We start from the raw sequence: 26,113 nt of genomic DNA on the forward strand, positions 1-26,113 counted from the left end.
GTGTTCTGTGTTTGCACAGAGCTTTTCAGTTCCTTCCATCCCACAGTAGTCCGTCAGAGGCCTTTCAGAATGGCACTCCAGGAGGCACCAAGGGCTACTTCCAAAAGGGAAAATAGACCCCACTACCATATCTCACTCGCACTGACACCTCACTCTACGTAATAAACATATAGTTTTCTAATGCAGTGCACTATTGGCTTAACATTATCTTATAATCTTGTGACTTTGAGTCCTGACTACTTACAAAGTTCTACGCAATTCCCATTGACATTGGTGTGACTTGTATGTATTTAACTGGGTACATAATTGCAGGCAGGTATATTTAGTGTTGATGTGTTTTGCCTTCCTGGGAACAGAATTTTAAATACAGCAGAAGGGAACTTGACAGAATCCTCCTATGCTCTGCAATTTAGTGATTAAAGTGCCTATTTGTTCAATCTCCAAACACACTCTACTTGGTTGTAGCCTTTAGCATTGTACTGAATTCAGCCGTTTCCCTATTTATACTCACTAACACTTTACGTTTTACCAGCTGTCTGCCACTAGTCATCTCAGCTCTCCTTAACACAGCACCCTGTCTGGTGGTCACAATCCCTGGCTGTACTGGGCTAATACTGTACTGAACTTAATGTTTAGAAGCAGCTGGAGCAGAACTTCAAACTCTGCAACTTACACTTCACATAAAATATCACTGTTATGTAAGAAGTCATTTACTATAGCTCAGAAAAGCACCTGTGTACTCTTTCGTTTGAGTCATAAGGAAACTGGCCTCCCTTGTGATTTTTTTAATAAAAAAAAAATCGTAGCCCTCTTATATTCTCTAAACCTATGAACAGTTCATACACTTCATGGTTGCAGTACCAATGCAAGCACAGGTGATGATGTCAAGGTACAAAAACAGAATGGGTTATTCCCATTCCAGTCTGACCATAAATGTTTTAAATGTATGTTTTCCTTTTCTTAGGTTTTGTAAGTTATGACAATCCAGTCTCTGCACAGGCTGCCATCCAGTCAATGAATGGATTTCAAATTGGCATGAAGCGACTGAAAGTACAGCTCAAGCGCTCTAAGAATGACAGCAAGCCATACTGAGCGCCCCTCCCCTCTGGAACTGGAGTGAGAAGGATCTTCTGGTAAGTTGGGGAGGAGTGTGCCTGGTGATTCAAAAACTCTTTAAGGCTGTATTTTTACAGTCACAGAAGCTGATTGATGTCATTCTAACTGGCACATCTTCCCCTGAAGACTCGGCTGCAGCCTCTACTGGGAATTCTTCGGATGGAGGACGAGTTTGTGATTCTGTTTCCAGTGTTTTACTTTGGAGTTTAGGTGCCATATCGCTGATTATTATTTTTTTAAGTTTGCTGTGTTTGTAACCAGTGTGTTTTGAGAAGGACCAATGCCAGCCACCTTGGGGAGATGGGGAGATACCAGGTGCAATTGGAACTGACATCGCATGACTTAGACTTAAGAAGGAGAAAAGACCTATTGCCAGGCCCCAAGTTATATTCATGAAAAGAGGGAGGGAGAGAATCTGAATCCAAATCACTTGGTGGTTGGTTAGTGAACAGACCCTCAAGGAACATTGCCAAATCCTCATTTGCCCAGCTTTACTTAATTAATGCCTTATGGGAGAATGTTATACTGAATCAGTCACTAGGGTGGGAGAAAAGTAATTGGGCGAACAGATTCATGTATTAAAGGAAAACTGCAGTAATTAAGAGTGTGTGGTCAGCTTACAAAATGATCCAATTGTGTTTCTAGAGCAAACATTTACAATCCAGCCAGAACAACCTTTAAAAATTGGATACTTCCAGTTTTCCAGTATTTGTTGTTTAATGGAAACTAGGCAATTTATAATGGAGGTATACATCTTAGCCCCACAATTTGCTCACGATCTGCTGCAAATTCTGTATGTCTTGATTGAATTTCCTTTGCAGCTTCTGCCCCAGTTTTACAGCTTGTACATAAAGATATTACTAGAATCAGTGTTCATAAAGCACTATTTAAATCCTAAGCACTAAACTGACAGATGGCTTCTAAATAAGCTCATGGTTCTTTGAGTCCTGACATTCTGCTTTTTTGCGCACACTCTTTAGCTGAACATTCAGAATAATACTGCCCCAAAGATCAAATTTTTTGCTTATATAATTTGATTTTTCGTATGTTGCTGTTTTGCTACATTGCAGTTTTCCTTTGAGTGCATGGGCCAATATAAAACACAAAGGGCTGAATCTGCTGCACAGGATCTTGATCCTGCTATTGTTTATCACCCAATATATTTTAACTCACAACTCAGAATTCTTCCCCTTCTAATACACACTTATTTTTTTCCACACGTATGAATTTGCCAAAATGTTAAAGGGTGGTTTGTTTTTTTTGTACACACTGATGACATGGGACTAAAGGGAACTTTGACATTCTGGCCTCAGCCATGGCAAGAAGTCAGTGTAGAAGCTAGCTCTAAAGCTACAAAAAGCCACCTCTATCTGTGAGGAAATGAACGGTGTTATATATAGATTCACTGCATTCCTGTGTCCTCAGTTTATTCGTCTCTTTGGCCCCTTTTTTATTATGTTTTTTTTCACAGCACCCCAGTCAACCCACAAATTTTGTGTTTGGGAATCGTGTTTAGGGGAGCAGGGAGCAGGTTTTTTTTTTAAAAAAAAGGCTTTCAGTTCACTCTGTCAGGAAGCGCCACAAGGCTTGTTGAGCCTGAAATGCCATTTAAGAATGTGCCAGAAACTTGGAAATCAAACATAACCAGGGACTGGGTCCCCTGGTGTATCAAACCTCAGAAGTATAAGATGTATTGGGCCTTCCTTCTCAGGTTCAAGTAATATTTTTCTTGTAAATTTGGAAGTATTGTTGATGCAAACTGTCAGTATTATAAAGCACACAGAATGGTGGCAAAAAAGGTTGAAAGGTCAGATTGCCAAATTTCCCATTTATGCTGGCATATGGTACCCTTCTGTGTTCAGTATTTGGGTCTATTCAGAAGCATATGAATACATTTAGGTGAACTGTATACATTTGAATTTTGTGCACTAGGAAAAGTTGTGTCCTGATATTCTGAGGGGGGGGGAGTATTGGAGTGTTGAGGCTTCCAGAGTTGTCATGGGATTTTTTTAAAAAAATAAATAATATACTTTTCGGGGGGCGGGTGTCATGGTTGGGAGCAGCTGCTCCATTTGCAACCTGATATAACCAAGAATGTTGTTTCTATTTTTATAGAAGTTTTATACTGCTCCAGGGTGGAGAATATTTATTATCTAAATTATTTCACTGGAAAAAACAGGGTTTTGCATAATCCTGAATGTGATTGTGTTACACATACATACAGCAATGTGCATGATTGAAACTACTGACTTTCAGTGACCTGTCTGCAGTTGGAAAAGCTGCTAAATAGGAAAAAATGCTGTGAACTAGTGGAGAGGGAAAGCTGTGCTCAAGTTTCTCTATAGTCACTTCTCCCAGTACTTCCTCTCCCCTGCTCCCTCCGTTACATTTTTGTTTTTGTTTTGACTACCCAAATTAGTTTTCTGTGAATTATCTGTTCGCTCACCCTTTTATTTAATGTCCATAATATTCCTAAACAGCATATATGCTCTCATCATGGAAACTGTGAGGCAAATCACCTCCTGTTAAATTAACATGACAGCAAGTGGGTATAGATGGTTTTATAATCTGAGAAGTATGATTTATTTGAGTGCTCTCATCCCACCTGAGAATTGCCAAAGTAAACTTTCCAGGTTAAATTCCAGAAATCAGGACTCTGGTGGCAAAGTTGCTGCGCCTTCCGTGCTGGTGCTCTGAATTACTTTTAACTAGAGGAATTTAACCCCATATTCCTCTCCCCTCCCTCAGTTTAATTCTCATCTGCCCATTCATGCTTTTCAAAACAAGTAATAAAACTAAGTCTCTGGAGTAGGTTCTCTATTGGCAAGGAAATCGCGTGCACAAATTCAGCTTTCCACTTGTAGGATTACGGCCTATTTGTCACATTGTGGGTTGTTCTGCACAGTTTTTAATTTCCTCCATCCTTTTTCTTTTCCAAGTTTGAACAGATCCTTTGACATAAAACCCTGAATGTTACCTTTTTGCCTATCCCTCTGTAGGAGACCAGTTTATTATCTATGTTTGATCCAATATGACAAAGGGATCAAATTGGGAAGAACAGCCAATTTTAGTTGTTCTTTATTAAGAAATACAGGCTGCTATGTATCAACTTAAGTTGTATTTAACCTAAAACAATCATAGATGTATTTTAGATTAAAACAAGTTCTCATAATAAATTGGGTGTCTGGTAACATGCAGAGACAAATCTGTAATCAATAAAAGAAGAAACGTTGAACTGAAAAGTATTTTGGGCTGACTTTGGCATTCCTGAGGCATATTCCCCCCCCCCCAAAGAAAAGCCTTATTCTTGTAATTTAAAAAAGGCTCTCAACAACTGCTGATGAATTTGCCTCACAATAGTGTGCATTTCCTCTGTAACATTTTAACTTGAGTAAATATATGTATATCCTTCAGCCTTGTGAGTGTGTCCTGGGGGCTGGGGGGGGAGAGAATCTACTTTTCAGATTCTGCTTGATGTACATGTTAAGATCAAAAATCTAAGACAGTAGAATAGCTTAGCACTTGTAAACAGAAGCTCAGTTTTCATTTGGGAATTCACACACACAAATAGAAAAATAAACTTTTTAACACTGAAATGAAATGCAACCGTATGTTTTAAATCAGAATATTATATGCCTTTAATTGTAATTGGAATAAAAGTTACAGTAAACCTAACAAGCCTGCTTTTTCCAGTAATCACATGCTGCCTCAGACAGTTTTCCATGTCATTAACAGAATGCTTAAATGTATTTGTCATGCAAATCACATCTCTTGTGTTGTGCCCTTATTGGAGATTCTATCAATTCTGAGAAAATGTCAAGATACTCAGACAAAATTCCTTCCACTCAAACTGGTAACAGTGACTGTAGAACTTATGAGAGCCCAGAATTCCACCTCACAAAGTCAGGGAGAAGGATTTATTTATTGAAAAAGTTGCAAACGTTTATTTGTAGGTATTAAATAAAAAGGGCTCAGCTGAGGCAAGTTCTTGACTTGCAATAAAGTCTTAATTCCTTCCTATTTCAATGGGTTTCACTTCTATTTATGTATCTTATGTCATTTTTTGGTTCTAAAACCAACAGCCAGTATCCTTGTTTCCTAAAGAATAGCTGAAACAGAGGATGGATTTCTTAGGCTACTACTGCCTATGTATGTCGCATGATAGGAAAGAAGAAAGTATAATCAACCATCAACCCCAGTGGTTCCTCCTGTGTCCCCCCATCTCTTAAAATCACCCTGGAACCACATTTTATGGATTCAAGATCTAACAGAGGAGGAGATCTGTGTTTTCTTCCTCAAGCAGAGGTAGCAGGAGCACTGGCTCAGGGCTGTGGTGACTGCACAGCTGTCTGTATGCCACTAAGCCATAGTCCATTCTGTAGCTAGTGTCTAAAGGAAATCCCAGGCCTCTACTTCTATCTGGTTTCTGGTCGTTTTGATATTTATTTGGTGTCTTATGCACTTCAACTTTTACTTGTTTGTTGTTGGCATGTGCTGCCCTTCCCTGTCAACTCCCCTCCCCAAGAGGTCTCATTGTACAGTGCCCATTCTTGTTCTCTCTTTCTCACTCTCACTCTCTTTCTCTCTCTGTTTGGATGTACTGCTCTGTGTAACTCAGTGGGTCTCCTTCTTTCTGGTTTGTTTTTTTTTCTAGATTCCTGCCGTTTGTTCATCGTTGTGCCTAAAGCATGTCGATGTGGCGTTCAAGTACATCGTCCAAATCCTTGTCTCTTCAGCTTCTCTGATGCTTGAACTCTCACCTTTGACCTTGTGTTGACTTTTTGATGCTGATGTGTATTTTTATTATGTTTGTTTCTTTTCTTTTCTTTTTTTTTCTTTTTTGTGCTGCCAAATTGGTTTTGCTAGAAAGACTGCTGAAGGGGAATATTTAAACTTGCATTTGAATATAAAAGAATTCTATTTTTCTAGAACTTCGTAAGATAACCACTTGATTTTGTGATTCTGATTCTTTGTAACTGTCTTCAGAGCAGCCTTGCTAGCATACCTCGTGGAGTATTGTATTTCTGTGAACATACAGCCAATCACTTTCTAGGCTTAGTTTTTTCTGTGTGCTTAGTTTTAAAACAAATCTTTGAAGGAAAAGGTAAAATGATGAGACTTTAAAAATTTAGGAGGCTTCTGGTCACATTTTGCTGAATCTATTTTCTGTGCTTGAGGAGACAGCATGTATTCTTTGACTTGAGTAGCCTCAGCAGAAAACACTTGAACAACACTTTCTCCTGATTGTAGCTGCATTTTTGCCCTGGCACTTACTGTTTTTTTCCTTCCTGTGTGATTATCAGCCTTTGTCTGCAGTGAAATTTAATCAAAGTTGATGTTGTATTTTGTTAAACCCTAGCATGCTTAGTTTTTTGTAACTACAGTATCCTCATTAAAATGTGAGATTTTGTTTTTTTCCTCCTTTAAAAACTCAAATAACGCCCTTGTAAACGTTTTGCATGTTTCCTGCTGTGTTCTTCACAACCTTGTGTATATAAACACCCTTCACCTCTGTTTTCTATAGTTTGTGCAAAAACTGAGTAATTCAATAGGTTTCAGATCTATCCTTTTTTGGATGCCAGACTTGTGGTCATATGTCACGTAATGACATCTCCTGTGCATTTAGACTGCTTTACACGATATCTGCACCTTGCTCTATCATCACAGCTATTGAAAGGTCTCAGGGGGCTTGATTGCACTGTTCAGGTGGTGGTGGCGGCGGCGGCAGGGATAGAAGGAAAGGTGTGGGGTGTTTGCAGTAATATTGCTTCTAAGATCCATTGGAGCGAAAGCTCTTTTGGGGTAGCCTTAATTTGTACCTCTTGTTTAATATGTGGCTTGCTTTGTGAGGTTTAGCACCATTAAAGCTCAGTGGATGGAAGCTTGATTGCTCTCCAGTCTTTACACTTGAAGTATCATGTTCTGCATATCCCATAGAAGGAATCTGTAAGTTTAGGCACAGAACTGCTGACTCTTTCCCCAAGCGACAAGCACAATATAACAGCCTAATAGCTGTTGCCTGAACAGGGTACCAACCCCGGCTCCTTTTCTCAGGGGCCTTAGCTGGGGGATGATCTCTACAGAGATTATTATTTTTTTTAGTTCTTAAATTGGGTAAGGAGTCATGCAGTCTTTCTTTTTTTTCTGGCCTGATGAAGAAATAGCACGGATTATCCTTCTCTGGGAAGCATGCATCAGCCTTCCTGCATAAACGACCTACTGTAGAAGCTGAGACTTAGTACTGGGTTTCACAGCACCTGCGAGAAACTCCTGTGGTAGGTGCCTAATCACAAGGGGCAAAGGGTTGGGGAAGCTATAAAGGAACTTCAGACAGGAGAAAGGAATGTGAGCAAAACTTCATAGAGTAGGGATGTTTGGGAGACCTGTCTCTAGGCCATATGGAGTGTTCTAGTCTTTAGGACAAAAAGAATTCCTGCTCCATTGTTGGGTGGGTAATATTTCTCCATGCTTGTTAGATAAATATGCATAGGTAGCTGTTCCCTCAACCTTGTGATCTTCAACTTTTGAGGGTGAGAGTTGCTTGCAAAGAGATGATTGCAATATCTGGGTATACAGCTGTGAGATAGTTGCTCTTAGGCTCACAGTCGCAATGCACAGGGATGTCTGATGGCAGGGAATGTGAGACCCTGCAGTGTATTGATTAATTTTGCCAATACATTTCTTTACAATGCGCATATAGTTTCATGAGGAACTCTGGGGGAGCCTGTGGAAACAAAAATCTCTGGAGAAAACCAAAATGCCAAACGTTGGATGTTCCTTTTCTTCTTTCCTTTCTTTCTTTGGTTGTTTTAATTATTCTGTGGTGGTTTTAATGAATTTGAGACAGTAACGCAGCAGCTGCCTTTTATTTCTGGCTGCTTTTTGTGAATAATTTAAAAAAAGAAAATTTACATTTTGGAAACAAACCTGTGGGCTTTTTTATTGGTACACACATTGTATTTAACACTAGGGGTTTTGTACAGTTTTTTGGGCTTTTCTACTAGAAAACAATGTAAAGTGATTCACAAATGTGACAAGAAAACAAATTGCCACTATGACCAAATGTAGAGTCTGTTCTGCAGTAACAGGATTTAATCAACTCAAATTTGTGATTCTGTTGTAGCAATGCTTTTCTTTCCTTGTTTGAGCTGTTCCTTTTTTCTTGTTTGATTTGCAAAATGTCCTTTTTGTGTGAAATTGTGTTGTACTCTGTAGAAAATTATGGCTTTTACTTTAATGGTTTAAAAACAGAAGCACATGTTGCTTTTCTGATCACGGAGTTTGTGTAGTGGATTTAAAAATGAAAGTTTTGTTAAGTTTGGAACAAGCGAGTATGTATTAAGGAATTTTCTTCCTTTTGTGTGTGGTTTCTTTTTGTCCCACTGGGGAACCTAATGCCGTTTTAATTGCACAGACACACAGACAAGAAGTCATTTTGTATATGCCAAGTGTGGTACCTCCCTTTGTTTATTTGCTATTAAACTGTTTGAGAAGAATTTTCTGTGTCATTCTTGTTTTTGCTTGCACATCACTGGCTATGTGGGTACATGAATTCTAGAATATGAGAAAGAGGACTGCTCCGACTGCCAAGACTAGAAGATAGAATAAAATTTCTTAATTGTATAAACATGGGCATAGCCAGGATTTTTGTTAGCGGGGAGCAGTCTTTTGTTAGGGGGGCAGAACCTCAGATATAAATTGAAGTTTATTGATTTGGATTGATTTAGGGGAGCAGCTGCCCCTCCCCTTGGCTATGCCCATATGTATAAAACAGTGGCCTAGTGTTCGTAGGTACACCTTGTAATCTGTCCTTGGTTCTTTATTTTTCCTTGTCACCCTCTCTTAATTTAAATTAACCTCTTGCTGATCACATTTCCTATCTGTGTGAGTTTTACTTCCTTTCATGAATGGTAAGTTTGTCAGACTAAGGATGAGTTCTGTCTAGGCCTTTCTGGAAAGCTAGTACAGTCATACCTCGGGTTACGTATGCTTCAGGTTGCGTTTTTTAGGGTTGCGGACCGATGAAACCCGGAAGTACCAGAACGGGTTACTTCTGGGTTTCAGTGGTTGTGCATGCGCAAAAGTGCTAAATCACGCTTTGCACATGCGCAGAAGCACTGAATTGCAACCCACACATGTGCAGATGTGACACTGCGGGTTGCGAACGTGCACCCCTCACAGATCACGTTCGCAACCCGAGCGTCCACTGTACATCAAATGCAGTCATACCCCAGAGTTTATTTGGAGGGATACAAAGAACAGCATTGCTCTTTGCCCACAGCAGTTGGAATACTTGGTGTGAGTGTGGTCGCATACACACTTACACACTTACATTTCCCTGTCTATATGCCGGATTTTTTCAGTCCAGTGATTCATTAAGCCTTGGCATTTTATATTCTGACAATGGCTATTCCAGTGCCACAAAGAAGTACATAAGTGAAGCAAGATGGTGATATTTCCTCCTTTGTCTTTCATCTCCACAGCCTATTAGAAATGGGCATAACATTTCTAAATATAGACTTTGATAGGGCTACGTACAAGCTACCTCTGCTAGTAGTCATTGATGTATCTGTTCCCCATGTTTTGTATTAAAGCAATTAAAATAGGCCATCACAACATTGCTTGATCGCATAAGGCAGTATTTTTTTCAAATATGCTGGTTATGACTAATTTAATGTCCTAACTCTTATGGTCTTATAATTCTCATTAATGTCTACTGATGATTTTATAACCATCTAAAGTAAAATGTTACAGATGCTTAAACCCTTACTTATAAGAAAATATACTCCATCCCCTGATCATCCTAGATGAACTCTGCTGCAACTTTTTTTTTGTTTGTTTGTTAGATAAGGCCGTGTATAGTTGTTGTTGTTGTTGTTGTTGTTGTTTGGATTTGATATCCCGCCTTTCACTCCCTTTAAGGAGTCTCAAAGCGGCTAACATTCTCCTTTCCCTTCCTCCCCCACAACAAATACTCTGTGAGGTGAGTGGGGCTGAGAGACTTCAAAGAAGTGTGACTGGCCCAAGGTCACCCAGCAGCTGCATGTGGAGGAGCGGAGACGCGAACCCGGTTCCCCAGATTATGAGACTACCGCTCTTAACCACTACACCACACTGGCTCTCATAAGAATTTCTTCGCCAGTTCAGGCATCTCTAACAAACAAGCACATCCTTGGTATGGATACACAATAAACTTGTATAATGACACTCTGTTGCTTTCTGTTTTTTCCCATCTATTCCCTCATTTCAGATACTGCATTTGCTTCTTGTAATGCCACAGCAACTCATATTTGTTTTCAGAGTGCTTTCTACTACATCTCATCTTTAGTAAGTAGTTAGCCAGTTCATAACCCCTATCAGTATTCATGTACAAATAGGAGCATACATCCTGCAAGTGAACAATTCTGATTTGCATTGAATTTGTCGGTTTGGAGACCACCTGTATTTTTATTGTGCTGATTACTGCACCCTCTGCATCAAATCACTACCAAGTTCTCAATTTATTGAAAAATGGACGTTAAACCAGCTGTTTTCTTTTACAGTACATTGTAGGTGCTCCCCAGAAACGTAAAGCAAAGTGGACTCTTTTGCAACAAAATGACTTGCATAAAAATATGAGTATTAGGCAGAATTTCATTTAGAAGCCAGTTGGGACATAAGGAATCATGCTCTTAAGGAAAGTACAGTTAAAATGAAACATCTTACTTTTCTTAGAATCAGGGTCTTCTTGTTTGAACAATTTAGGAGGTATGAATAGCTTTTCCTCTTACTGGATCAACACCTTTAAACATTTTTAAAGCAATGTTGTCAATTTAATTACTGTAACAGTGACTGTAAGGTAGCAATTATTCAGTCATGCATTCCATCCAGTCATCCAGTTCAGCCTTTTAAGCATACAGCAGATGGTTGTATCACCTTTTTGTGGTACACAAAACAGCAGAAAAACTAATAGCTGTTTAAAGTCCAAGAAGGGTGAGTAGAAGATGGAGGAAGCAACTGAATGACCCATTTTCCTTCAGTGAGAAATGGGAACAAAGCATCATTATGCTCACTGTGTGTTATTACCAATGTGAAGCTGCATTGCTTGTATAAAAGAAGATCAGCTGAAACCAGGCCTATGTATTAAAACATAGTATTCATTTTCTGTCTGGCTGTAGTATTCGTTTTCTGTCGTCCTACCTTGGCTGCATGTTCAGTCCTTCCGAACCTCAAGAAAGATTGTTTTGTTGTTCACAGTTGCTCTAGCTATGGAGAGATCAAATGTGTTCCCTCTTTCTGATCTACAAGCAAACAGTTGTCAGAGGTCAAAGGGGCACATTGGTTGCCTGATGTGAATTTTTTTTCCAGCTCTCCTAATCCACTAAAAAAAAAAAAGCACCTTGGAGGCCACAAAAAGATTTTGGAGAGGCTATCTGGCCTATAGGCTAAGAGTTTGCCACCCCTGCACTACGGTAAAGAGTTCTACATGTACATAGCACCACCTACTGAAAAAGCTGGCCTTCACAGTTCAGCCATTTTCATTAATGAAGCTGTGCTGTGAGAGATGGAGAAACTTGCGTCTTTTTCTTCTAGTTTCTTCTAGACCTATTAGTATAGTTCTCTCTTGTGAACATGCTGCTAAGAATTTTCTACCACTATGCATGTGGCCCTAATTCACCTAGTAACTAGTCAACCACTAGAGTCCAAGAATTCCAGGATTTTGCTCACAGGACTATTAGATCAGACCAAAGGCCCATCTAGTCCAGCATCCCTTTTCTCACAGTGACCAGCCAGATGCCTTTGGGAAGCCCACAGTCAGGACTTGAGCACAATAGTGCCCCCTCACTCATAATTGCAAGCAACTGGTATTAAGAGGCATACTGCCTCAGATATGATAGTCATAGCCACTATAACTTGTAGCCACTGACAGCCTTAGGCTCCATGAATATATCTCATTTGTATTAATTTGTACACTAATATGCCACCTTCAGTAAAATATGGATGTGCCACAATCTGTCATGCTGAGTACCAGTCATAGCTATTTTTGTCACATGCGTATCTGTACTTATATAAAATAGTTTTTGTAATGTAGGGTTTCCCCCCATGAATGCATTCATTGAGAGGCTGATAACAGGAACTGACTCTTCAGTGTGCACTGGGCCAACCAGCAGTTTCCGCATTACAAAACACATGCTTTCATACAAGTATGGACCGGAGAATACCGAAATACAATGTGAGGATTGGTGCCAAGTTCCCTAAGCTCAGCTTTACACTTGCATGAAAAAGGTCCCAGTTAAGTTCATAGCTGGCAAATAATGTTTCAGAGCCACTTCAAATGTTACACTTTAAAATGTACATCTAAGATAAAGTGTGTTCCTAAATATTAAGAGGATGAGTGCCACGAATACACATAGCAGAGACGTTCACTCATTAGGGAGCTGTGACTGTCAACAGCCCTCTGAGGAATGTATGTTATGTGGCAATCTGAGGTTTGCTGCTGTTTAATGTGCGAAATGATCCTCGGTGTTAAATCCTTCTGCATTTAATACTCAGGTTTCCAAGATGTGTGTTTGGAATCCTAAAGATGGCAGCGTTCTTGGCCATTGTGCTTAACAAGCACCACACATCTCATCTCACGGTTAGGCTACTCATAAACCCTTAGTGCTCTTAGAGTCTGTTTAATGCTAGAATGGAAATGGATGAAGGCCTTAATTTGCTCTACCGCAGCAGCAAAGGATGCCTTCTCTGGTATATTTATAAAAGCAACGTAGAGGGAAGGACAGCGGCTGCCTCTGGCTTGCTTTCTGACCTTGGGAGTTACCAAGACTGGCATTCCTGTGAAGTCATGTGATCAGGATTGGCGGGCACAGCTGTCACCAATGGAGGGGAGGGGCACAGGAGTGGCCATTCCGATTGAATTTCACTCCAGCCACTTGAGATTTTTCTCTTCTTTTCTTGCAGTGGTTTTTTTGTCTTCCGCCTCTTTTGTTCATTGATTTGGGTTTTAGGAAGTTCTAGCAGGACAGCAGCATCCAAGATGCTAGCCTAGAATATTAGGATGGTTGCCCTAAGACCTTGGTGGCCACACTTGCCATCTCCTGCTGACATTCCTTCATCTGAATCGTCCGAGGTTCCTGTGGTCCAGAGCTTCCGAATGGTAAAATCTGCCTTCCAGTTTTAGCACCAACTTTATTGTGTTTCACGGTGTGTCTGCTGTCCTGGCAGGTTAGTATATGACGCTCTTGAGCACAAAGGAGATGGGTCAGGACCAGACAAAGCAGCAGATAGAAAAAGGACTCCAGCTTTACCAGTCCAACCAGACAGAAAAGGCCCTGCAAGTTTGGTTGAAAGTTTTGGAAAAGAGCACGGATGCTGCTGGCAGGTTTCGAGTCCTGGGTTGCCTCATCACCGCTCACTCAGAGATGGGCAGGTACAAAGACATGCTAAAGGTAAAACAGATTTCACGCTGAATGGCTGCTCTTTTCTCTCACTAAAAAGGGGGTGGGAGCTGTGGTGGGCAAGCAGGCTTTGGGGAGCAGTTCAGCAGATAAACTGCAAATACAGTGAGCCTGGATTTGGTAGAATTGCTCTTGAAAGGTCCTGTAAATTGCTTATATTTGTAAATTGCCATCCTGCATCTCTGCTCCCAGTTCTCCATCCCCAGAAATTCTTAGATTGTCCGTCTTTGATGTTTAATTCCCAGGAACGTAATTGCGCTAGCCAAAGCATGTTGTGTTATTGTAGAAGATTGTTCAGTTTTGCAAAGCATTATTTGCGTGCGAAAGTGTGCATAACTGTTCAGGAGGCAATGCCCTGAGGCTATCCTTTGATTTCAGTGATTCATCTGTCATATTATGCAATCTTCAGAAGAAGGGGGTTATACAAATTAAATAAATCAGCAACAATAGCCAGACACTCCTTTCTTGTTATCATTTTACTAGCATTTATGGTCTGATGCCAGTAAGGCAGTGACTCCCCAATGGTGCTTCGTCAGGGTTGCCAGAACTTCCCCTAAATGTTCAAAGCACCCTGCATACCTTCTTGTGATGACCTAACCAGGGGGTGAGGGGTAAACAAAAGATGAGCCCTTATAGATCAGACCAAAGAGCTATCTAGTCCAGCATCCCCTTTCCCACAGTGGCCAATTAGATGCTCCTGTTGTTGTTCCCCAGCAATTAGTATTCAGAGACGTGCTGCCTCTGATCCTAGAGGGAAGCTATACAACCATCATGGCTAGTAACCACTGGGTTGTAAGTGCTTTGCAAAAGGCCATCCAATGATACGAGACTGGAATTCAGATCTTCCAGAATCTCTGTTCTTATTGGCCACTACATGACACTAGTTCTTTTGAAGGCAGGGATGGTGAATCTGTGAGCCCTCCATATCTCATCAGCCCCAGCCAGTGTAGCTGATATGTGGGGGCTGTAGTTCAGTGGCAGGGAACACCCAGCCCCCAGGCCTCCCCCTTTGGCCTGTGGGGCAGTTTCAGCCAAGCCACAGCCACTTGCCCTGCACTTACGTCTTTTATGACTACAGTGTAGTTCAGCAACATTTGGAGGGCCAAAGGTTAAGTCACCCTTATTTTAAGGCAGTTGTAGGAAAAGTGCAGTGTAGACAGTTGTGGGAGGATTATCTGTATATCGTGGGTTGGGTGCTGACTAGTGTACCTTCAGCAGAGACTCAGCTCCACTAGTGGTCCCTTCAGTAAAATACTTGGGAACCTAATTTCTTGCTAGTGCAGCATGTACTAGTAGCATTTGCAAGCGTTTCATTTGAGGGTTCACTGAGCCCCAAGACCAAGTGATAGCCACACAAGGGATTCTATAGAACCTAACACTAAAGTCTGAAACATGGGCAGGTGGATACAGCCCTGCCCCAGAGAGCTCACAGTCCAAATAGGTATGCACACAAACTTAAAAGAGGGGCTGCAGAAGAACAACAATTAGCCACCCCCAACAGTTGCTTAATGTCATTTCCTCAGTTTGGTGTTTCGTGTTTAATCTTGTCACATCTTCCACAAAGCCAAGTGCATTAATCTCTGTGCAGGCCTCTGAGTGATGCAATCCATCTTGAAGAGCTCACAGCCAGGTGCTTATTAGGTAAGAACAGATGCATTGGATGAGGAGGTGCTTAATGATGCTCAAACCCATACACAGTGGCCAGGAGCATTCCAGTTTGCAAAGGAGGGCTCTTCTTATGTTCTTAAGTGTTCTGGGAGGGCGTTCCAGAACAGCAAGGGGGAAAGGGGGAAGGCATTGCAAGGAGCAGGCACCCTTTGGATGGCTGAGGGTTATAGGAATGGATGAGTGAAGGTCACAAGAGGTACATGTTGGGAGATCAGTGCAGAGGGATAGGCAGGAACAAGGCGATGGAGGCTTTGCAGATAAATGGAGAGCAGGAGAGGTTCCAAATTGACCAAAATATTGACAGGAGCTTTTAAAAGTTTAAAGTCAGGGTTTCCCAAATTTGGGTCTCCATCTGTTGTTGGACTACAACTTCCATCATCCCTAGCTAGCAAGGCTAGTGGTCAGGAATGATGGAGCCGTAAGTTTAGGAAATACAGGTTTAAACCACAGAAAAACAAATGAGACAGCAGGCTTGAAATGACACAGTAGAATCCAATGTTGTGTGAGCAGGCTTGCACTTGAGCAAGGAGACTTCCTTTCCCTCCAATCTCCCCACCCCCGTTATACCCCCAAAATCTGCTCTGGAGGGTCTACCAACTCTTTAGAGCAGATTCTGAAGGTGAGAAGAGCAAAGAAGGTGAAGTCTAGTTGTATGAGTGCATGAGTTCAGTACACACAGAGAGAGAGAGAGATGAGTGTGCGAGTGCATGCACAAACATGCATGGACAGCATTGGCTTATATCTAATATTAAGTCTTAAAATAATAAACAGGGACGATAACCTGTGAAACATTTAATTTAGCTAAGATGACTTCATCTCTAATGTGTGCTTCATCAAGATGCTGGAAATGATACAGATACCTTGCCTTGAATACTTCAGAGTCTAAATTAAGAGACCTGGACCTAAGTTTGGAGAACCTTCTGGAATAAACAATTTATAAATGGAAAGCCTTGCCAAGCACTTCTGTTCATCAAGATGGCGCTTAATTCTTTGCCTCAAATCTAGCATGGGAGCTGGTTTTAATTAGCTGGGAAAGGACATAGTTGCACCTGTTTAACACTAAAGGAGAGACCACAGGCAAAAGTTCTGGATGACAAAAGCTATGTGAGTTGAAGAGGGGCTGGTCTAGGGTGCAATTCCAGGGATCAGCATCCTGGCTGCAATTAATCCTTTTCTTAATGATACACAGAAGGGAAGCAAGTTAATGGAAACAGTTGTTAGGACTGCTTTACCCAGGACACGCTTTTCGCTATGGAAGGGAAGCAGCCCACGGTAAGGAGACGCAGCAGGGAGAGAAAAAGAGTTGGGAGTGGTTTGTTTTACTTAATTATATTGCATTTGGGTTTTGACCAGCTTAATTTAAAAAATCAAGGCAGCAATATCCTACCATTTCTGACTCACTTGTTTCTTATACAAGAAAGCCCTTTCTTCGCCCAGTGTGCTTCCAGATTACCTGCTTATTGAGCATTCATCCTGATTTCTTTGCAAAGGAGATGAGGCCATGTTGGCTATTTAATGAGCATTCTTTCTTCTTTGCTTGTGGGGAGGTTAGATGTTACTGCATCCCATGTTTCTAGTCACTTTTCTTGCCGCAAAAAGTCCAACCTTTTGGGGAAGCACCTTTGTTTCACCAGATCTCTAAATCAGCTTTAGTTATACCACTGAATTTGCTGGTAGCGCCCTCTGCCCTCTTAGCTTCCCCACATGTAACAGTTTTCTTCAGCAATTAGTCATTTATCCCCGCTAACCTCCACTCAAATAATAGGGTTAAACCAGAAAGCAGACAGAGTAGCCATGAAAACGATTAGTTTTTCAAGCCAAAAAGCAGCAGACTGCAGTGCAATGGGAAGAGTGAGCCAGGGAGGCATGAGAGTGATCGGATATCACAGTGTTTAGTGGTTGAGAGTGGGACGTGCACAGCTATTTAATTATTTAAGAAAATTAGTTTCGTTAAAGCTGTTCAATATTTCATGTAGTTGAAAATAAGCCAAAACAAATTATTTAGGGAGCAATTCAGTCCATTCTCATACTGCTGCCATCTTTCTGAAAATGCCAGAACTGAAATATAAAAAGACAGGGTAGGATATGGGTAAGGACTCTCGAATTTTACTGAAAGATATCTTTCCTGAAATTCCCTCACACAGAAACTCTGGTAAGGATAATTGAGTAGGAAGAAAACTGACCTTAGCTAGCAATAGACTGAATGGAATCATTGGAGTTTACAGTAGTATAGCTGTGAGGAATGGGGATTAATTACGATGCCCATTGAGATTCATAAAATGATAGAATCATAGAGTTGGAAGGTTCCCCATGCAATGCAGGAATCTCAAGTAAAGCATCCATGACAGATGGCCATCCAAGCTCTGCTTAAAAACCTCTAATGAAGGAGGTTTAAATTCCTCCCTCTCTCACCTTCTGTCTCCTCCTGTGACCATTGGCTTCTCCTCCTTATACCTACTTTTGAGGCTTCTTTGTCATGAAGGTCTCCCACATCTGCTTAAACCACCACCTCTGGCCTTAATTCACCCAGAATACAGAATACCTCTGTATTCTTAACTCCAAGCTTCTCAGTGCATCATGCACCTGAATGCATCAGCGGTATCTTTTCTAGCAACAGAGATGGTGTTCCTTAAATGTTCTGTTCTCTGCTGGAAGTTTGCAGTTGTGCAGATTGACACAGCCCGGGAGCTGGAGGATCCGGACTACCTTACAGAGAGCTACCTGAATCTGGCTCGGAGCAACGAGAAGCTCTGTGAATTCCAAAAAACCATCTCCTACTGCAAGACCTGCCTGAACATGCAAGGCACCACAGTGAGCCTGCAGCTCAATGGCCAAGTCAGCCTCAGCATGGGCAATGCCTACCTCGGCCTCAGCATCTTCCAGAAGGCTCTGGAGTGTTTTGAGAAAGCCCTGCGCTACGCCCACAACAATGACGACAAGATGCTGGAGTGCCGGGTCTGCTGCAGCTTAGGGAATTTCTACACACACCTCAAGGTGGGTACTGCTCAGGCAGGAGGTGGAGAGGGACTGCAGTTAAGAAGCTGGACAATATGACAGGAGCAGAAGGAATTTGAGGCATGCGGACAAATGTCCATGGGCCTGTCCAGACTGTGGTTTGGTCATGTAATGCGCAGGATGCGGTTGGGAAAGTATCCTGGTGACAGGCAGATACCTTTGCCCCCTCTTAGGCTGCCCCACAATGAGTGTGGGGAGCCATCATGCAGGCTGAAAAGATCCTGACAACCCTTGCCAACAATAACAGGAGGAGCAGGGCACTGAATGCCTAGTTAGCAGAGGTGGCAGTGCCAAGTTGGCAGTCCTTAAAGAAGGGCTTGACTTTGAGGCTGCTCCATATATTACAGTTTTGGTATAGGAAGCCTGCAAATTACGAAGGGGTTACATTCCAGCAATCACGTCTAAACCAAAATCAAAACACATTGGGTGCAGTGGCGGGTGGGATTGCCAAAGTCTTTTCCCCCTGGACAGCTGCCCCCTTTCCATCCCCCTTTTATTTATTTACTTATTTGCCAAGCAAATAAAGCTGATTGTGCACAAGGTAAATGTGCTTAAGGGGGACTGTAATATTTATAACTTACTTACACCATCGTTTTCAAGGTATAACTGCAGTTATAGCACCTTTTGGTCATGTGGTGTGGTTGTGTCTGATTAGCTGTCACATATAGAATTTTCTGAGAAAGTGAATGCAGTGCCCATCAACATGGACAATGTTTTATCAAATAACTCAATAAACTACTGCCTCACTTGTGTGAATGAATCCCAAAGTACTAGTACTTTTCTTCTAGAAGAAAAGGTACTCGCCATAAAGTTGTTAGAGTAAGTGCCACACTTTTAATAAGTGCTTTTCTTCTAGGGGGAAAAAGGTGCTGGTACTGCGTACCTTTGAGCACCCCCAGGGAGGGAAAGCACTGCTAGTACCAGTGTTTTCCATTGGAGAGGGTTTGGCAGGTTTCCCCCCTAAAGCTTTACATTTCTGAGAAGGAAATTCTCCCAATTCTGGGGAAAACAAGCATATTCCTATTCTGGGGCAATAGCCCCCCTGACCCTGGGTGTAACATTGGCAACGCTTGTTTTTAATGCATTCTCACTTTAAATTTGGGGATTTGTAAAAGACTCAAACCCTTTCCCCAAATTGGTGCTCACTAAAATCTGTACAATGAGATGCAAGTCCCTTTGAAGAGCAACAGCAGTGTGCAGAGTAGGTGGGTTTCCCTAAGTTACTGAAAATAGGTGAGTTTGTAAATCTGCTAAGTTTTATCTTCTAATTTATGAGAGGTCGTGGAATTAAGAGATTGATCAGAAATAGGCATGTCTGCTGTACATACCATACAATGCATGCACCTTACAGCCTGACTGATTAGGGACTAGATTTCAGCCTGCTTGCAGAACTGGAGATAGGTGCTCCCATTATTACCTTGACAGGCTCTTTGCTGCTCCACAAGCAGTCTTAAGGGTCTCATGCTTCTCTCCCGCCCACCTCTGTCCCTGCTTTTGTCTCTTATCTTTTTAAGGACTATGAGAAAGCCCTGTTCTTTCCATGCAAGGCTGCGGAGCTGGTGAATGATTATGGAAAGGGCTGGAGTCTAAAGTACCGCGCGATGAGTCAGTACTACATGGCTGTGGCCTATCGGAAGTTGGGGCGCTTGGCCGACGCAATGGAATGCTGTGAGGTACAAGGTGGCGAGGCGCTAAAAAAAGAGAATGAGAGGTCTCTGCAGGTCAGCAAGGGATGGACCGTAATTCTGTGGCAACAGACCTGCTTTGTGAGCAAAGGATCCTAAGTTCACTCCCTGGCATCTCAAGTTAAAAGGTCATATAGACCCTAGAGAGATTCTGCCAATCAAAGTGGACAGTATTGCGCTAGATAGAGAAATAGAAGGTCTGACATAGTGCAAAGTATATTCCCACATAGATAAAGGCATCTATTGCAATATATGCCCTGTAGCTCATACAAGTATACTCCTGCTTTCTCTTATTGCCAGCAGATAACATGGGTGAGGGCTCTCCAGTGCAAGTGGGGCACAAGACCAATATACAATATATGAACACCCTCACCCCCAAGTAGATGCAAAATTCTTAGAGCAAACTGGATCTATGGTGTGGTTGACAAGGTTTAAATTCTGATTCTGTGACATTTTCTTGCTAGGAGTCAATGAAGATTGCCCTTCAGCATGGAGATCGTCCTTTGCAGGCACAATGCCTGCTTTGCTTTGCTGATATCCACCGCAGCCGTGCAGATATACAGGTATGCAGGCCCATGCGGAGTGGGATGGGGGGCAGCCAGGTACACTTGCCCACGACTAAGCCAGCTGAGGTGCCTTGCCAGAGACCTACTGCTTTTTTGTTTGAGTTTATGACTTTATTCTAACAAGACTCCTGTCCTGGGCCTCAGACAAGCTCCGCATGCTCCTGCAGGTATGAAACAGGCAAAAGCAGTCTGGAGATGAAGTTATAAGGCTTGGAGAGTGATTGACCTCTCTTATACCGCAGACAGCATTCCCCCGTTACGATTCCTCAATGAGCATCATGACCGAGATTGGGAACCGTCTGGGACAGATCCAGGTGCTGCTGGGCGTGGCCAAGTGCTGGGTGATTCAGAAGGAACCGGACAAGGTCAGTGATAGGCTAAACTGAAAAGCTGAATAGATGACATCTGATTCCCCTTCGATCTCTTCCGTTTCAGTTCTTTCCCCTAAATCCCAACAACTTGGCCCTCGCAGTTACCACCTTAAATATTATTCGTACTGGTAAGGCTAGCCTGTACCAATCCAATGTTCCTGTGGCCTGATTTTTATTACATGAATTAAGAAGTAGCCTAAGACACCAATGTAGCAAATGGGGAGCAGAGGGGGATTGATGCTTATCACCATGGCACTTTATTTCTTCAGTTCTATGCTCATTTTATAGGAAAGTGTAACATCCAGTTCCGATCAAAGATCCTTGGTTGTGGCTGGGGAAATTCAAAAGTTAATAATAAGGGCAATCTGGAGATAACCGTGAAACATTAAGATTACCTGTTCCCATAATAGATACAGTACGGTGGTTTTTCTTTCAGGGTTAGTGAGCATGAAGAGACAGAGACAATGCCTTCCTGCTCAGATATGTTCACGGACCATTCACAGAGAGTATGACTAAGGATTCCTTCATGGCAGGGGTAGATGGGAAATCTGCAGCTCTCCAACGTGGGAGGCAGCAGTTACAAGTTACCAGTTTCTGCAGCCACTGTGGGCGCTGTGATTCTCCAGCGGTTTGAGTTTGCCCCTAGAGACGCACTCCATTGTCCCTTGAGACAGATAGATGCCAACAGCGATAAATCAGATGTGGCAAGCAGGACCATGTAGCTGCACCGTAGATTTCCACAAAAGGCCTTACCAAATTGACCATCTTAGTTTATGTTCCTTCCCTAATAATCTCTAGGGTGGAACTAGGCTTTCTCACTGCCACTGCACGGTTGAGTTGAAGTTTTCAGTGAGCTATCCAACATGAGTAGATATAGGAGCTCTTACAGAAATGCACACAATAGATTGTAATAATATTTTTTTAAAAAAATTCAAGCTAAAGCCATAGCCTTTTCACCTGAGGTGTGTTTCGGCATGCAACATGAAAACTGCATAAAATGGATTTATTTCTGTCTCATCTACAGTAATATGCAGCATAGTGAGCTTGTTTCATTTCCCACAGGCACTAGAAAGTATCGAGAAGGCTTATGAGCTGGCAGAGGGACTAGGAAACAAGGTAAGTCCTCTCATTGCCAATTCCTTGTGCCAATTATGAGGTAATCTGCTCTATTTATTTAAAATATTTGAGTTGTGTCCATCTAAGTCATATTCTGAGGAGACTCGCTGAAATCAATGACCATTGACTTTGATGGGTCTACTCTAAATAAGAAAGGATATAAAAAGTTGAATCCAGCTTTCTGCTTAACAGGCCTCCAAGGCAGCTCCCTAGTGAAAATGAATGCACAATATCACCATAAGACTTTTAAAAGGCAGTGGTGACTGATGAAAGCCCTGGCGCTGATGGAAAACTATAGACTTGTAATTGGTTAACAGTCAATTCCTTTCACCAGGGTCCTTTTGAGGGAGCAGGAATAGGAATTCCTAACAGAAACTGCAACACCTCACCAAAATACAATTCCCAGGATTCTTCAGGAGAACACTTTAGTGTAAATTGATAATGTAAGCTGCGCCCTTGGTGGAGGGAGGCCATCTTAATAGAAAAGGAAGAAAAGAGCTATTCCTAGCTTTTTATAACTTTCAGGAAAATGGAGTTAGCATGGTAGCTACTACACTGAGGAGAAAAAAACCTCTCTCATTTTACAGATGGTTTAGGAGAGGCAATCATTGTAAATGTCCATAAACTTCATTGGGTCTCCTCAGAGTATGGTTAATGTGGGAAATTGTCCACTGAACCTGAAAAGAGGGACATTTTCATCAAGCTTGATTAATATGTATGTTGTAAGATTTTCACCTTACAAAAACAAGAGTTCTAGGTGAGAGAAGACTAACCTGGCAGATGGTAGAGGACAAGGAGGAGCACAAGGGGAGACACAGGAGGTGATAAAGGTGTCAGAAAGTTGTAAAAGAGAAAGTTTTATTGTTGATTAAGGATTCAAATGGCTGGATCCGCAGAAAGCCAGTCTAGTCCTCTGTGATGCCCTTTCTGTCTTTCCCCATCTCCACACAGCTTGGCCTGCTGAAGGTTCACTGCCTGTGTGAAGGCATCTACCGCACAAAGGGGCAGCAGCGGGAGCTTCGCAACCATGTGGTGAAGTTTCACGAATGTGTGGAAGAAATGGAGCTTTACTGTGGCATGTGTGGCGAATCCGTTGGAGACAAGAACCACCAGCTCCAAGCTTTGCCCTGCTCCCATGTCTTCCATATAAAGTAAGTAACAGAAAGGGATGCATCAGATCATAAGTGATAGAGCTGAATTGACTGGGGGGTGTTGGTGAATGAATGAATTCTTTATTAACTAATGAAGGTCTGCTGTTAATGACACAACTCTTGTTTTGTAGTGAAGTTGGTAGGGAGGTATATTGAAGTTTATGACCCAGTAGGAACTAGGTCATATTGCACCACAAACTAGTCGCAAAATGTGGAGAATTGGAAGAAAGGATGGATTGTGCTTGATGTCTACTCCAAAATGAGCAACTAGAATAATAAAATCAGGAAGTAGTTGAAGGTCATCTATTCCAAAATGTTGTCCAAATGTAGCATATGCTGTGCATTAAAAAAGGAGTTGAAGGGGTAATCTGTCGCTGTGAGTTACTAAATGCTGCATTACATGATGGGAAATGCAACAGGCAAGTGGGGAGAGCGAGTGAATGGAGCAACTCCATGCTTTGCAGAAGCATGGAATGAAACTAGGGGAGTTCAGGAGTGGTTTGGAAGTCTGATTGTAAACAAAGAGGTCCTGGAGGCCAGCATCAAAAAGAAAACAGCAAATGACCTCATGGATGAGAAATCTTGGCATCCATAATCTGGCAAGGCTAACTTTAGCATGTAGTAAATAGCAGATCAAATATTAAGAAACAAAAAAGAGAATGTGAACAGGTTGGTAGCCTAGCCATGACTAATGGTTAATGTGAGTGGATAAAACCCACAAATTGCAGCAAATGAGTTGCTTAGTTTTCTTCAATGAAAAAGAAAGCATCCCTGTAACAGATTTGGAAAACAGTGAGTGACTAAGTCGATACATTGAGATCAGTGGGCTTATGTCCTTTAATTTCAATGAGTCTACTCTGAATATTGATTTGTGTGGCAGTGTTTTTTTAATGGTACCGTTATGTGCCTTATTCCTGTATCTTAAATACTGTACTGAGATAGCTCAGTTGGTAGACCGTGAGACTCTTATTCCCAGGGTGGTGGGTTTGAGCCCCATGCTGGGCTAAAGATTCCTGCATTTCAGAGGGTTGAACTAGATGGTGCTTGTGGTTCTTTCCAATGATTCAATTATGAGTATAGGTAATTAGTCATTATCAGGTCCTATTCCTCCCTAAGGACTAGTTATTTAAGTTAGGACCTCCTCTACACTCCAGCTTAAGGTGTTCTTCTTTTTCACTGCAGGTGCCTTCAGACCAATGGGACACGTGGTTGCCCCAATTGCCGGCGCTCATCTGTTAAACCAGGATTTGTGTGATCCACTGAATCCATGATTTAAGAGAGCTCATTCGATAAGTGTCAAATAGCTGGAACATTTTAGGCTCATGGTATGGAGATGGGGAACCAATGGGTAGGAAGAGGGTCTCCTGCAGACTGGATGCAACATGTGGACCTAGTTCTCTGCTCCCTGATGTTCCACACATCTGAGTTGTGGATGTCTACCTGGAGTTCTCTGACATCTCTTTCCTCAAAACCAGTTATCACAACCAATATGTCACCTCTGTTCTTTGAAGGGAGTTGGTTAGCATGTCTTCCTACGATCCCAGTCCTCTCATTCTCATGTTCTGCTGCTTCTGGTAGTTTCTACCAGGTCCAGTTCTGACACTCATACCACACACCTTATTTTTATTCATTCCTTGTGGGAAACAAAATTATCATGACAACACACTACTTGGATGATGTAGCTATGGAGAGGTACCAGCCATTTTCCAAGTACCGCTATAAGTTACTTCCTCATGGCATGTATTGGATGCCTAGCAGCAGTTCCCTGTATATACTTTGGGAAATGAATATGATATCCGTAATATAAAATAGGATCCTTTGATGAGCTCACCTGACTTATCAAATTCAAGCTTCTTTTGCCTTAGAATGTTCAGCTCTGTGATGTCTCCACCTGTCCTTCAGCAATGTGTTTGTGTCTGCCACAGTGTGCTTGGGATTCTGCCCAGAGTATTGGATTTATTTGGCTTGAGAGCCACTCTGTTCTGCTCCTGCAGAAAATCCAGTTGCTGCATGGGACTACAAAGGGAAAGCCTCTTGGGCCAGGGTGGGGGAACGTGTTTGTTGGGGGGATGTTTCTTTTGTTTTATTCGTTTGCCATAGTATTGTGATGTTACACAAGCAGAAGCAGTTATCTGTCTGCAATTATGTTGTCTTCAGTATATTTATACATTCGGTAAAACTATTTATACTGGAATCAATAAAGTTGTATCAGCCAACGACTCAGTATTTTCAAATTACCTTAACACAGTTCTCTCTCCCATCACCACCGCCCACAAACATTAAAAGCAGTTTTTAACCCAGTAATGCATGCTGTAGTTAGCATCATTTTTTATTAATATACTGTTGCATTTTGTGTTCCTATCAAAACAACAACAGCAAGAAGAAAACCAGAATGTAGAGAGAAGGGAATGGCATTTTTAATGCAAGACCTATTTGAGGAGAATTGGAAAAGGCTTGTGAGCAACCCTAGGTGCAGATGAGGGATTAAATCAGTATGTTTGTTAGGGTTTTTGTGGATTTCTTATGCTATGTGTGTGCAGAATCTTAGCAGATTTCCTAGCATGGGTTGTGGAGGGAGGAGAGCTGAGGCTGAGGGTGGCTTGCAACAATCTCTTAGCATGATGTCACCCATTATTAATAATCCATCTTGCCGGTGTGATGGTGGCATGCTGCGAGAGACAGTGGCTTATGTGACAACCCTCTAATGAAGTCCACTTTTAGCATCCCTATATTGCAGACTGCGTGAGAATTTTAACCAAGTGTGGGTCACGATCTCCACCTATCTGATGGGGGACTGAGTGAGAACGACTTGGCAGCGGTCTTTATTGTTGAAACATGACTCAGATCCCGGTCTCAACTGCTCTATTACACAGTAAACACATTTTACGTAGATAACGGCGATTGCAAAGGAGAAGAGCGCTAAGAGTGTTCTTTCGTCTGAACCACCTGACGTTGAGCGTATGGGAACATTGAGACGCTGCCAATTAA

The 26,113-nt window shown here is 41.9% G+C and overlaps 2 protein-coding genes across 13 annotated transcripts in view; both read left to right on the plus strand.

Annotated features, from left to right (window-relative positions):
• The window catches only part of CELF1 (CUGBP Elav-like family member 1), a 44,092-nt gene extending 35,480 nt beyond the window's left edge, over positions 1-8,612 (plus strand). For 10 of the 11 annotated variants that reach the window (XM_081165228.1, XM_081165233.1, XM_081165225.1 and 7 more), the window contains one exon: positions 965-8,612. In XM_081165228.1, the coding sequence (XP_081021354.1) occupies positions 965-1,092 (128 nt within the window). In that variant the 3' untranslated portion in view covers positions 1,093-8,612. The remainder of the gene's footprint in view (positions 1-964) is intronic. The other variant, XM_081165229.1, reaches the window with a different exon arrangement.
• Positions 8,613-13,328: 4,716 nt separating this feature from the next.
• On the plus strand, positions 13,329-25,423 carry RAPSN (receptor associated protein of the synapse; the record flags this gene model as incomplete). 2 transcript variants are annotated; one of them, XM_081165625.1, is made up of 8 exons in its annotated part: positions 13,329-13,544; positions 17,841-18,215; positions 19,751-19,909; positions 20,386-20,484; positions 20,730-20,852; positions 21,921-21,974; positions 22,926-23,125; positions 24,308-25,423. In XM_081165625.1, the coding sequence occupies 8 exons, from the start codon at positions 13,329-13,331 to the stop codon at positions 24,378-24,380; spliced, it is 1,299 nt and encodes a 432-aa protein (XP_081021751.1). In that variant the 3' UTR covers positions 24,381-25,423. The 2 variants fall into 2 exon arrangements, with proteins under 2 accessions (XP_081021751.1, XP_081021750.1); XM_081165624.1 differs by having other exon boundaries at positions 17,877-18,215; positions 24,308-25,418.
• Between the last annotated feature and the right edge of the window lie 690 nt (positions 25,424-26,113).

Source organism: Podarcis bocagei (assembly GCF_964188305.1).
Source record: "Podarcis bocagei genome assembly, chromosome: 1".
NCBI lineage: Eukaryota > Metazoa > Chordata > Lepidosauria > Squamata > Lacertidae > Podarcis > Podarcis bocagei.